The sequence below is a fragment of the Arachis hypogaea genome, chromosome 3 (genome assembly GCF_003086295.3).
Source record: "Arachis hypogaea cultivar Tifrunner chromosome 3, arahy.Tifrunner.gnm2.J5K5, whole genome shotgun sequence".
NCBI classification, from domain to species: domain Eukaryota; kingdom Viridiplantae; phylum Streptophyta; class Magnoliopsida; order Fabales; family Fabaceae; genus Arachis; species Arachis hypogaea.
The window spans coordinates 129,050,976-129,064,015 of record NC_092038.1 but is presented as its reverse complement, the minus strand read 5'-3'; the positions used below and the strand labels follow the sequence as shown (position 1 = coordinate 129,064,015).

At 33.7% G+C, this 13,040-nt stretch overlaps 3 protein-coding genes across 4 annotated transcripts; all 3 read right to left on the bottom strand.

Moving 5' to 3' along the window:
• Window positions 1–3,196: 3,196 nt before the first annotated feature.
• On the bottom strand, window positions 3,197–4,506 carry LOC112791551 (uncharacterized). Its single transcript, XM_025834423.2, has 5 exons — window positions 4,180–4,506; window positions 3,959–4,035; window positions 3,716–3,827; window positions 3,501–3,645; window positions 3,197–3,416 (listed from the first exon to the last, which is right to left on the bottom strand). The coding sequence occupies exons 1-4, from the start codon at window positions 4,245–4,247 to the stop codon at window positions 3,528–3,530; spliced, it is 375 nt and encodes a 124-aa protein (XP_025690208.1). The 5' UTR covers window positions 4,248–4,506; the 3' UTR covers window positions 3,197–3,416; window positions 3,501–3,527.
• A 105-nt stretch (window positions 4,507–4,611) lies between these two features.
• On the bottom strand, window positions 4,612–6,680 carry LOC112791549 (uncharacterized). Its single transcript, XM_025834422.2, has 4 exons — window positions 6,196–6,680; window positions 6,006–6,082; window positions 5,124–5,235; window positions 4,612–4,860 (listed from the first exon to the last, which is right to left on the bottom strand). Exons 1-4 carry the CDS (start codon window positions 6,483–6,485, stop codon window positions 4,731–4,733), a joined length of 609 nt encoding a protein of 202 aa, XP_025690207.1. The 5' UTR covers window positions 6,486–6,680; the 3' UTR covers window positions 4,612–4,730.
• A 1,643-nt stretch (window positions 6,681–8,323) lies between these two features.
• On the bottom strand, window positions 8,324–11,879 carry LOC112791548 (protein INCREASED PETAL GROWTH ANISOTROPY 1). 2 transcript variants are annotated; one of them, XM_025834420.3, is made up of 6 exons: window positions 9,982–11,879; window positions 9,574–9,705; window positions 9,311–9,492; window positions 9,118–9,229; window positions 8,698–8,844; window positions 8,324–8,589 (listed from the first exon to the last, which is right to left on the bottom strand). In XM_025834420.3, the coding sequence occupies exons 1-6, from the start codon at window positions 11,242–11,244 to the stop codon at window positions 8,464–8,466; spliced, it is 1,962 nt and encodes a 653-aa protein (XP_025690205.1). In that variant the 5' UTR covers window positions 11,245–11,879; the 3' UTR covers window positions 8,324–8,463. The 2 variants fall into 2 exon arrangements, with proteins under 2 accessions (XP_025690205.1, XP_025690206.1); XM_025834421.3 differs by having other exon boundaries at window positions 8,698–8,832.
• Between the last annotated feature and the right edge of the window lie 1,161 nt (window positions 11,880–13,040).

The following is a 13,040-nucleotide window of genomic DNA, read 5'->3' as shown; positions in this document are numbered from 1 at the left end:
TAAAATTAAAATATAACTATATTATATATATTATATTATATTATATATATTTATCTGATTTATTTAATAACAAAATGTGTCACATGACACTCTTATTAAATTTGACAGAAAATATTTTTCTCTAAAATTAATAAACTACCTTCCTAAATTCTCTTATTTATCTCTCTCCCTTTTTCTATTTCTCTCTATCATTCTCACTCTATATATAATTCTGATATATTTATATATTTATTATATCTATTATATATCTCTAATTTTACAACCAAAATATGCCACATATCACTTTCTCATTGTAATTGGAATCAAATTTTTTCCTCCAAAATTAAGAAATTCTTCTCTCCTCTTTACTAATTTTACAACCAAAATATGGCACATGTCACTCTATCATTATAATTGAAATTAAATCTTTCTCTCCAAAATTAAAGAATTCTTTCCTCCTCTTTACTAATTTTACAACCAAAATATGTCATATGTCACTCCTTCATTGCAATTAAAATCAAATTTTTCTCTCCAAAATTAAAAAGTTATCCCCTCCTCCCTCTTCCTTTCTCTATTTCTTTAATTCCTTCAACCATTCTATCTATTTTATATATCATTATCAATATCAATGACCAATTACTAATTTGACAATCAAAATGTGCAACATGACATTTTTTAATTGTATTAAAATTAAAATTAAAATATTAAAATTAAATTTGAAATATACTTATATTATGTATCATATATTACTATATATCTAATTTAATAATCAAATGTGTCACATGACACTCTCTTATTAAAATTGAGAAAAAATATTTTTTTAAATTAATAAATTTCTTTCTTAAATTCTCTCGTCTACCTCTCTCCAATTTTTTATTTCTCTCTATTATTTTTACTCTATATATAATTTATATTTTATATTAGTAATTTGATAAATCAAAATATGTTATCCGATATTTTATTACAATTAAAATAAAAATTTTTTCTTCCAAAATTAACAAACTCTCACTCTCACTCTCATTCTTCATCTTTATCTTTCTCTCTCTTTTTTCTTATTCTCTATTTTTTCTATCTTTCTCTTCTACACAAAACAAAATTAACAAAATAATATAATTTAAATAAAAATATTATTATTATTGTTATTATATACATAATTTTTTAGTTTTTTATTTAGTTTTAAATTTTTAGCGTTTATCTTTTTAATCTATATTTTTATTTCTCTTCTTTCAAATATTTATTACATATAATATAATTTAAAGAGAATACTAATGTTATGATTAAAAGTTAGAATCATGATTCAATTGTTTTAAAAAATTAGTTTTGAGTTAATTTTATAACTATCAGTATAATTTTTTTATACTAATTTCTAATTATATTTTTATATACATAGAGAGAAAAAATATTATTTTTAAATAGCAAGTATAAAAATTAATTATTTTTATTTATGCAATAGACTTAACAATTAATACCTGATTAAATATAAAAGTATATACGTTAAATTATTTTAAATTTTAGATAATGAATATTAAAATTAATTATTAACAAAAAATTAGATTTTTCCAAATAAAAATAATAACTAAAAATCTTATTATTTGATTTTTTATCTACAGATAGAGACTCTTGTCAATCTATAACTTTTTTTTGTAAAAATAGTTTGATTTTATAAATTTTTTGTGTTATGCATAATCTATACTATCAAAACAAAATGGACCGTAGTTTTCAAAATTTATATTCACGTAATATTATTATGAGTAAAAATACTAGTAAATAAAATTTGACCTATATATGTGATGATCTCTATACTAGTATTGTATATAACGTGAGCATTCTGACTTAGCTTGTCGAAATAGCAATAATGGGTATGATCAAGGTCATACTCTGCTTCTATTCTGTGTGCTTTGTGAAACGCAAGCAGCAGCAAGGGCAGCAAAGTCTGATTCTCATAATCATCACTTTAGAGGAAGAAAGGATGATTCTTTATTAAATGGGTGCAACTTATTCATGGGAAGTTGGGTTGTTGACCCTTCATATCCACCGTACCCTATGACTCTTCAAGCTGCCCCTTCTTAGATGCTCAGTTTGATTGCCAAAAGCATTCAAGAACTGATTGCCTCTTCATTACAATAGCTTTGCTAATGAATCTCGCTCTCAAGATAACTTATCAAGTTGTCAGTAAATTGATATAGCAGTAGCTGCCTACGATACAAATACAATACATAATCTGAAAAACGTTCACGAGATTCCTTAGAAACGGACAAGCTTATACATGTTTTGCAGCTATATATATAGCTGGATATTCCAATATTATATTCTTCAGATTCAAACACGTGAACATAGATATCAAGGTTCGATGCTCCAAGCTCGAATAATACCCCAAATTTATCACTGCATGCAACCATTTTGATTTGACTGTGTTGTTAAATTCATAAAGTGAGCGTGACAGCTTATATTACGTGAATATTTTATGCATAAAAATGAACGAATGAAACCCGTGACTGCAACTTCAACTTGTTTTGCATGCATATGCCTTGGCCTTCCAATTTCTAGGATTTATCTTTGGTGAATGAAAGTGGTAATAATGATGGTATAATGAGTTCAGGAGTATGAAGTAAGCATAGAGTTCTACTGGACGCAATATTTGGTGGACATAGTTGAAGAAAGCGCTGGACGAGTCCTCAACTTAGATTCCATTCAAGCAGGTAATAAATCATGGTTAGGAACTGACCTCTTCATCTTCAACACGTGGCATTGGTGGACCCACATCGGACCTTCCTCTCAAGGGTAACTTGCATATATTATGATATACCATATATCACACCCAACCTATTATTAAGTACATTTATATCAACATTATAACCATGCAGATGGGATTATTATATTAGAGATGGTTCAAATCTTGTGAAGGACATGGACCGTTTGGAAGCATTTCATAAGGGGTTAAACAAATGGGCTTGACCCTTCCAAAACCAAAGTATTCTTTCAAGGCATTTCTCCTAAACATACCCAGTAAGAAGTAATAATTAATTAACTCCTCTCATGAATCAATTAGAGTTTCAAGTTTCAACTAATCTTATGTTTCAAATGAAGTTGCACTGGAGAAACAGAACCACATAAGGGGCCAAGGGTGAAGATTGCAGCCATTGGTGCCTCCCTGGAGTACCTGATACTTTGGAACCTCCTCCTAAATGCAGCACTCACCACCTCATGAACTCGGTCATTATACCATTCAAGATGTCCAACAATTTTATTGCTATTATTATTTTACTTAAACATTATTATTACAACCACTCAACTTCTAAAGTTTTAAGCTTTAACCATAACCAACAATAGCACTAATCAATTATTACAGCACACCTTACAATTAAGTACATAGTAAAAGTCCACATACACACCATGATGGCTTTACTACTTATGCATCTGAAGCTCCATATTCCAACCTGTTAATCATTTACAATATTATTAAGATTTAGAGTTACCCAAAAAACAAAACATGCGATTTAAGAAACAGAAGTAAAACTAACCACAGGGAACTGAGAGGAACCAAATTCTTAATAACCAACATAGACAGCAGCATTGACAATGTAACAGTCATCGTTCCTGTCAACCGTTTCCTCAGTTGAGCACACCATTCCACCATCCACTACTTCAAACCCCGTAACTTGTCCACTACAAAATTGTGCAAATTGAAACATTATTCCTTAGAAGAAACAAAAATGTTGATTATATAATTACTCACTATGGAAACACAGTCTTAATTCTGTCCTTATCCAAGCCTTGTTGGAGAGGATGAGGCACCCCAAGTTTCACATGTACTTTCATGTTATCAGATGTAACACCAGGGATGCTACCTGCATACACCAAAAATTACTATTCGAATTGCAAAAGTATCCATTGCACCGAGTACATGGATATGAAGAGTAATTTAAAATCATGACTACAATAATAATATGTAATAGTCAAATTCCAATTAAAGAGATACCCTTTTGGAAAGCTGGAATTGAATTAGTAGCTATTGCATCTTTGCATGCCCTCATAGCAGCAGCTGTTATGTCCTGCCTGTTATGTAAGTCAAACATGTTATATTATATAACAAATAAATTATGATATTTAAGTTTTTTTTTAATCTGTTAATCATAAATTTTACTCGGAACCTTATTAATAACAACATTTATTATTCAGAAGATTTAAATAAAAGAGTACCCATCAAGATCATAGCCAACCCCCATCTCCACAAACAACGGGTTCATTCCCTTTTGGCCACCTTCCATTGTCGCTCAGCTTATATATTCCTTCTTCAATTGGTTAAGACTGAGTTTGATTAGAAGCAAGTTACTAACTCTTGAACATAGCTGAAACTCGAAATTTATAAGACTTGGGAAACTCATGAGAAGGCTCTCGTGTATCGGTTGTTGATTTGCCAAATCAGCATTCAGACGATGATACGTGTATCATAAACTAAGAACATGGTCAAATGTTATATGACTTTGAGTTTGTCTTTTTCTACTTCTAAGCATTGCTTCTCTCTATCTGCCACGTTTTCATTTAATTATGCCACGTATTTGAAAATATGACACGTCAAAACCTTTTTTCCGTAGATAAATAATGCAATATAGTGATATACACAACATATTCTTTCTGAAATTAAAAAACCAGGATAAACTAAAAATATGGGTGTATTATTATACAGAGAAGACACATAAAGTTATCAGAATCAGAAGTTCACCAGAAACAGGATAATAAAGCTTTTATTATTAATAGCCTACATATACAGCAGCATTGACAATGTAACAATCATCATTCTTGTCACCCATCTCTTCCACATGCACCCCACTTGAGCATATCAATCCACCATCCACCACTTCAACATTCAAAATTTTTCCACTGCAATGTTTTTGGGGGGAAACGGAGATTAGACTACGAGAGAATGATTACAGAGAACTTATTATATTTTGTGCAAATAATGTTGTATTGCAAATTTTGAAATTTAAATGAGAAATAACCATATCTCAGAATATCATAGTTATATCTTGGTTCAATGCTTCAATCATAACTTTAAGGCGTATAAGAATAAGATTGAGGTTTCTGTTAAAATTGTACGCGTTAAGCTATTGGAAATGCAATGCAACAGTTTTCAAGGTACTCACTAGGGAAACACAGACTTGACTTTCTCGATATCCAAAGAGCTCTGAAGAGAATTAGGAACACCTAGCTTGATCTGCAATTTCATCTGATCGAAATTGACACCAGGGATGGAACCTAAACAAGATTATATATCGCAAATGCATAATTAACTGTGAATATCACTTGCCAAAGCATATAGGTTCGAAATCGTTACCACTTATTGTAACCATTACAATACGAAAAAGTACAGGGACCAGCAACTTTGTTAAATTCTGACCAGTATTTAACTAGTAAAAAAAAGTGAATCATTGGATGAAATCTCACACCATTAAAATCATCATTGATGATTATTTGATGACTACAAATCACAAAAATTGCTGGCCCCTAGCATTACTCTTACAATACCTCAATTTCTTCTTACACAAACGCATCACTAAACTAAGAAGTAATATATATACCACACTCAACCTCCCAAATCCAACCAAACTTGGGGTTTTGGGATCGAATATGGCCAAAATTTTTATCTGATTCGCACTAATATTATCAAATCGGATAGGATATTTTAAGCTTAGATCCAATCTGCATAATTGCATATTGAATGGGATATTGGATACATCCACCAAATATAAAAAATACTTTATAATAATTATTAGTTAAAATAACACATAAAAAAAAATCTACTTATTTATTGTTGTGGATCCGCAGATCGAATATGCATATACATACATAAAATTCACCATCGGATATTATTAGTATGTGGATTGGATCTATATCCACAATTTTAGATCGAATTCGGATAAATACCGCATATGTTAGAATCCGAACTATGAACAACCCTAAGCAAACCTTATCACCAAAGTCAATATATCAATTAAATTGAAATTTGGGCATTAAAGAAGGCATACCTCTGCGGAAAGCTGGGATTGAATTAGAAGAAATGGCATCCCTGCATGCCCTCATTGCTGCAGCCGTTATATTCTGCCTGTTAATTTTTGTGAATGCAGTGCAATCAGTTTCGAAATCCCATGTCATCAAACTTTTCTTGGGAAGAAAAGAAGGGAAAAGGGCCAAAGAAGGGAAGAGAAAAGAGGATACCCGTGTTGATCGTATCCGACACCCATCTCCACAAACAAGAGCTTCATTGAGGCGCTGTTTGACTCAGACCCTTGAGTTCGTTCAACTTCCATGTGAGCTGACGTGGCCTGGATAGTTCTAGAAACTCGAAAAGGTGGCAGCTTTGACGACGGATTTGGGAAAGGAAGAGATGCGGGGAAACACCGTGAAAAATGGTTTCGGCGGCCGAAATCAGCTATGGGAAAAGGGTTTTTGGTAAATGATGGAATCTGAAGATTTGGAATTACAATTGAACAACAGCACTCACTCATTTCAAATTTTCAATGCTCTTGTTTACAAACAACGAAGAATTAGAATCACGACTAAAGATGAGTCACGAAATAATCGGGTTAACTTCATCACTGACCCGACACTCTTCTCTTTTTGGCGGTGTTTACTATGTAGCTACTAGCTAGCTAAATCATAGGAGTAAATAGTAAAAATCATTATTAAAATATTCCCGGAACATCAAATTACTGTCCAAACAAACTTTTTAATCAAATTCCTTGGTTAGAACTTTTAAGTTAATCACATAATGCTTTTCATCACTTTTTTGGTTAATGACATTAAAATTTATTAATATAATATATTAAATGATACATAATTCTATTTAGTAGATAATATTATTTAATTTTATAAATTTATTATATTATATTTAATTAAAACTATTAAATATAAATTATAATTAATATAATATTACTTGACGTATTATATTAATAAATTTTTATATTATAAATAATAAAAATAATAAAAAGATTAACGTGACTAATAATTTAAAATTTTTAAAAGATAAATTTAATTAAAAAAAATTTGATGACTAATTTAAAGAATATGTTATTTTTTAAAGACGAATTTTATTATTTACTCTATATCATAATATAATATTAGGAAAGAATAAATTCTATTAATTTTTTTTATTGAGAGTAAAGTATAATTTTTAATCTTTTAATATTTTTTTTCATATTTTTTTTAGACTCATTTGTAAAATATATGATTAGAGATCACATTTTACTAAAAAATTGAGAGAATTTATTTCCGATATTTATAAATTTTATTGCATTAAATAATTGAATTAAATAATTTTGCTATACCAAAATATAAGTTTTAAAGTTTGCATAATTTTCATTTATTAATGTAATGTTAAGGAGATAATATTTAAAATTATCTTATGTCTATAATTTTATAAAATAACATCTGTAATTATATATTTATTACATCTAAAATTATATAATTATTCTAGCCGTAATTAATAAACATTAAATAACATAATTTTAGACTATTTAAACTAATTTTTTTTATTGTCTTTCAAATATTATTGTATTAATAATATAGTTTGTGCTAAAATGTTATAAGACATTTATTAAAGTCAATATAATTAATATTTTTTATATTTTTTAATAGATACTTATAAAATCATCGAAAGAATAAAAAACTGATTATACCTACAAATTTTTATAATGCTAATAAATCTATCCCAAAAAAAAAATTAAAACTTCGTTGTATAGATGAAAAATATATTCTAAGTGACAAAACTTCTTAAAATTTTCAAATTACCTCTCCAATCCTAACTTAATTAATTCCAAAATCCCATCTATATCTCTAATCTACCCATGGAAGCTCTTGATGCAAAGGTAGCTCTTGAAACAAACACACAAACACAAAAAAAAAATGAAAAGAAAGAAATCAGCATACAATATCCAAATTCCAATTTGGCACTCTAAATTACAGTATACTATACTTTCAAGTTTCAACTTTGCAGTGCACAATCCCCACAATCTCAAGTTAGAAAATCAACTTGCACCAAACTCAAGTTCAAACTACTTGACGTACCAATGCCCACAGGCAAAGTTTCAAACTTTGGGAATTCATCACTTTGTAAGCAAATAATCTTTAAGAAAGAATTATGTACAGATATTAAATTAAAAGGATGATGGAGATAACATTTTTAAGCTCCGGGAGAAGAAGAAGAAGAATAGATAAGCTGGAATTAGTCTAAACCCTAAAAATCCTAACGCAATTTAAGGTTCAATTAGTCTCGACGTAAAATGCAGGATTATACAGAGTACAGTGTATAATGCAGGATTATGCAGTGAAAACAAAGTAACGGGAGTTGCTGGTAAACAATGAATGGATGAATTATTACGGAAGTGATCTACATTGAGGATGGCTAATACTATTGCCATACACTATTCACAAACAAATTAAAACACTGTCACTAAATTTCCGTTGAAGCTGAGTTTGCTCCAACATTTAACATGTTGTAGACCGGCAATAGAATTTTTGTTGCTGGCTATGGCATTGAACATGGCATGACCTCGCTTTGTCCCTCAATTCCTGAAATGCCCTCATTGTCTCCACATCAAAGCCCCCAGCGAACTGCCAAAACAGTAGTTACATCAAATGACTCATTACTCCATTATGGCTGGACAGGATACGTGCCATCTCTATTTTAGTATAGGCATCAATTTTGTACTATTTATTTACCTGATGTACTCGAAACGCAAATCTAACTCCTTGAACTATGAGCTCTTCTTCTTCAGGACCACCACCAACTGTCTCTAGCTCAGCAGAGACTCTCTTCATGTATTTCATCGCCAATTTTACTGATGCCAGCTTGATCTGCCACAATAACTTTATAACATTATTGCAGATACATTCAATCAAAAAAGGAAAACTAGTAGTTGCAAACTTGCAATCTACCATACTAGCTAGTAACTGCGCTTGTTGACTTGAATGCGGGCTTTTCAGTTAGCCACCTAATTATTCAATACACTATCCATACTAGCGTCATGATCCGTCTGTTATATAATAATACAATACTATCTCAAATAAATCATAATCTAATGATAACACTTAACACTATACGTAAACAAGTTTCATATCCTAAATCATAATTGATCTTACCTGGCTGGCATAGCCACTATCAAGCATCCAATCAACAGGTATTTGGAAGTGTTTGTATCTCTTTGTTGCGGACTCTCTCATTCTTGAGATGTTGTAAACCCCGTGTTCTAATCTGCAATGACGAATGAATCCTGTTACAATTGAGTATGATTATATTACAAGAAAAAGCAGAGTTCAGTAGAAATCGACATACTTTTCGAATAGGGCCTGCATCTTCTTGAGGGCAGGAGCACAAGGCTGGCGCGGATCGTCATGGAAAGACGAGGCCTCCGATTCCAGCTTCTTCAGATCACAGAAGCCAAACGCGGCCTCCCTCAGAGCATCCGCCTTCTGCTCTGGCCATTCGAAGTGTTTCAGCACTGCTCTTTCATCAACCTGATTAATATCAATCAATAATCAATATACAAAACGCACATTTTTACAATCCATTTAACTTTACTGAGAAATAATAAGTACCAAGTAGGATAGCTCATCATCAAGCCATTTCACGAAAGGTACCACGTCTTCAATGTTTGTGAATGTTGCTCTCTCTACCTCTTTGATCAAGTATTTAATAAAATCTCCTTGCGTTTCTACATCTGTTTTTATCTACAATGAGAAGGAAATGCCAGAAATTAAGTTAAATCATCGATCATCAACTAGTGTTTAAACTTTTAATTTTTGGTATCATACTCTAAAAATGCCACTAGTTTGGAACATATTTACGGTTCCGACCCTTATTCGAATTACAACACTGCGGTGCATTGTTTTGCTAACAAGGCAGTTCATCAATTTCAAAATAAAGCAATAAAAGCGCCTCACACATGTCTGTCTACTGAAATAAATGGCCAATGGCAAAGTTGTAATTACGCCACACACACTTACCGCCAGCAAATGAGTCGAACGGTTCTCGATCTCTCCAATCATGTCACGGGCATTAGCCGTCGCCGGAACCTCCGCTGAACCACCGCCACCACCAGAGCCTGGCTCTCGCCGTGCTTGCGAGTCCCTTCGCATCAGAGAGTGGTAGAACTCCACCACCTCCGGCACTCTCCTCACCTTCGCCGGGGCTGCACGTCCGACTTTAGGTGGAGGAGGAGGCGGCGGCGGAGCAGTAGCCTTGCATGTAGCCGCCATCTTTGGCGGTGGGGGAGGTGGTGGAGGTGCCATCTTTAGCGGCGGTGGTGGAGGAGGCGGCGGTGGTGGTTGCGAAATCGACTTCTCAATTTCACCATTGCCGTTATCTTCAAGGGAAGAACCCGACGGGGAAGCCGGCGACGAAGAAGATGGTTTGGGCGGCGGTTTGGGAACTCGAGGCTCGCGAGATCTGACAGCCGTAGCGAGAACCGAGTCAGTAGAATCGGCGAGTTCCTCCGAGTTACAACGCGAGTGAGGTGGCCTTTCAGTAATTTCTGCTACTTCTCTTTTCAAATCTGAACCGTCAAAATGCTTCTGAATACCGAATCCATGATCCGACGACGTGGTTCGCTTCAAGCTCTTCAAGAGGTTCGGCCTTACAGAAACCTCAAGGAACCTCTGCGAAGAGGAAGAGTGTTCGTCACTCTCCAATGTCGCTCTGTGGCTACTGCAGCTAGCGCTACCACTATCAAACGACGTCGTTTTCTTCAGCTTCGCAATCTCATCCTCCAGCGCCTTCGTTCTCTTATCGCTCTTCTTCTTTTCTTCTTCCATTCTTAGCTTCAGTTCCCGCAACTCGCTCTTGAGCTTCTCGTTTTCTTCTTCTAGCTCCTGCACTCTCTTCTTGCTCCGTTCAACCTCGGTGTCCCTCGCCACGAGCTCGTTCTCGAGAACCGGGACAATGGCAAGGGACTCCTTCAGGAGCTTGTGTTCGAGAAGCTCCGTCTTCAGTCGAGACTCGCTCTCCCGGAGCGACTCCACTAGGCGGAGAAGCTCCGCCACATCCGGCGGGCGGGGTTGGACCTGTGCGGAGGAGCGTGGGAAGTAGGCGCCAAAAGAGCGAGAGAATGAGGACTTGTGGGAGGAGGATTTGCCGGAGGAGGTGGTCGTGGACGAGGGAGGATGAGGAGGTTGCTTCTTCTGCGGCGGAGGAGTCTGATTGGTGGGCGACGGTGACGGCGACGATGACTTCTGGAACCCCATTGCAACCCTTACCTTACCGGCGACCATTTTTGGCAGCAAATAATTTGGGAGGCTTTATTTTTCTTTTATGATTTGGGTTTTATGGTTTTGAATCTCATAGGCTTGTGAGAATTGGAGAAGGGGAATGGTGTAAAAGTGGGAGAAGATACGAGTAACCGAGGAGTGAGGGCACAGCTAGCGAGGAACGGTCTACTCCTCTAGAATTGTTTTTATTGTGTAATAAGGGAAATAACAAAAAGAAAAAATAAATTAATAAAAAAAATTGTTCGAAATGAAGGATCCTGTCGGAGAGGTTCCAGATTCAATGTCCGTACTGGGTTATGGTGGTGGTGGTGGTATCATTTGATATGCATGGGTGTTGTGAGTGTAACGGCTATTTCTAAATACTAGATATAATAATTGTTTATTGTTGCTCTGACCTTGTGTTAGGGAGTAACGGTTTTAAAACTAGTCACGCAGGAGTGGGGTGTGGCTTTGTACTATGCACTGTATGTAGAGTTATTTTCTCACGATATACCGGGAAGGCTACTCGTGGTTTTGGCTGGTCAAAAAGGCAAAAGGGGGCGAGGTGGATGGTTAATCTGATTGCCGCTGGGGGGTTACCGTTCCAAACTGGACAATTAATTATTACCCCATCCCTACAATTTTTTTATAATTGAAAAAATAGAATTTAGGGAATTGCGGGAAACTGATTTGATCTGCAATCAATTTCTTTACAAAGATGGGAGAAATGAAAGAAAAAGGATACATGTAATTTCATCCGAAACAATAAAACAACGTAATGGCTAGACAAGAAAGCAAAACAACTTAAATTGCGACCTATATGAAATGAAATAGTGTTCATTCTAGTACTTGAGTTACTTAATTACACTATTTCGAAATTATTAGTTACTTCTCGGATATCAACAAAGCAAAAACTGAATTGTTGGTGGCTTGTGATGATTAAGGTTAACTACAAAGATTAAAAAAAAAGGAGATAGAGTAAGTTGTTTCACACTTTAGGTGAAAACATATGGCAACTGCAGCAACACTAGTTTGTAGTTGGAAAATTTTCATCAGGTTTTCTAAAATTGTGCACTTTACATGGTCCATAATAAGGGCCTCGACTAGAGTCCTAGCTACTAGATAGAAACCTATTATAATTTGGGGTTGTTTTCAACCACCAAATTTTCAGGTGACGATTATGAATTTGTCATGTGAAGCCATTGCTTGCTTCGGAATCACACTCGAATAATAATGTTGCATCATCCTCACTGCATGCACCTCTCTATACTCTATAGCCTGAACAGTCAACAAAAATATTATAACAAACTTTTCGTGATCAACCTTTAAAGCATTATTATGTTGTACCTTCGTTCTTGGATGTTTGCAACTGATGCTATTATTTGATATTTCACTTTACAGATTTTGTTATCTTTGTAGTTATCGATAAATTTGGAAAATATGATACCCAGTTATAAACTTCGGACAGTTAAAAGGAAATTAGGGTAGGGTATGTTTTTAACATTATGGTAATATCGAATTATGTTTGTGTGTGTTTTGAGGTGTTATTCTATTTTTATTTTTGGTGTAGAGGCTTTCTTAAGTCATTTTGGATTTTTGGGTGTGACTTTTTTTAAAAATAAAAATGGCACTCCATTATTTTAAAAGATATCTAAATGACATTTCCTTCTTTTATATTTACCAAATATACACTCTCATTTTCTATAAGATTATTTAAGTAAGCTACACTTTAATTTATTTTATAATTGCTATCAAAATATAAAGTGTAACTTATTTAAATTTTATAGGAAAGGAGAGTATAAATTTCATAAATAAATAAA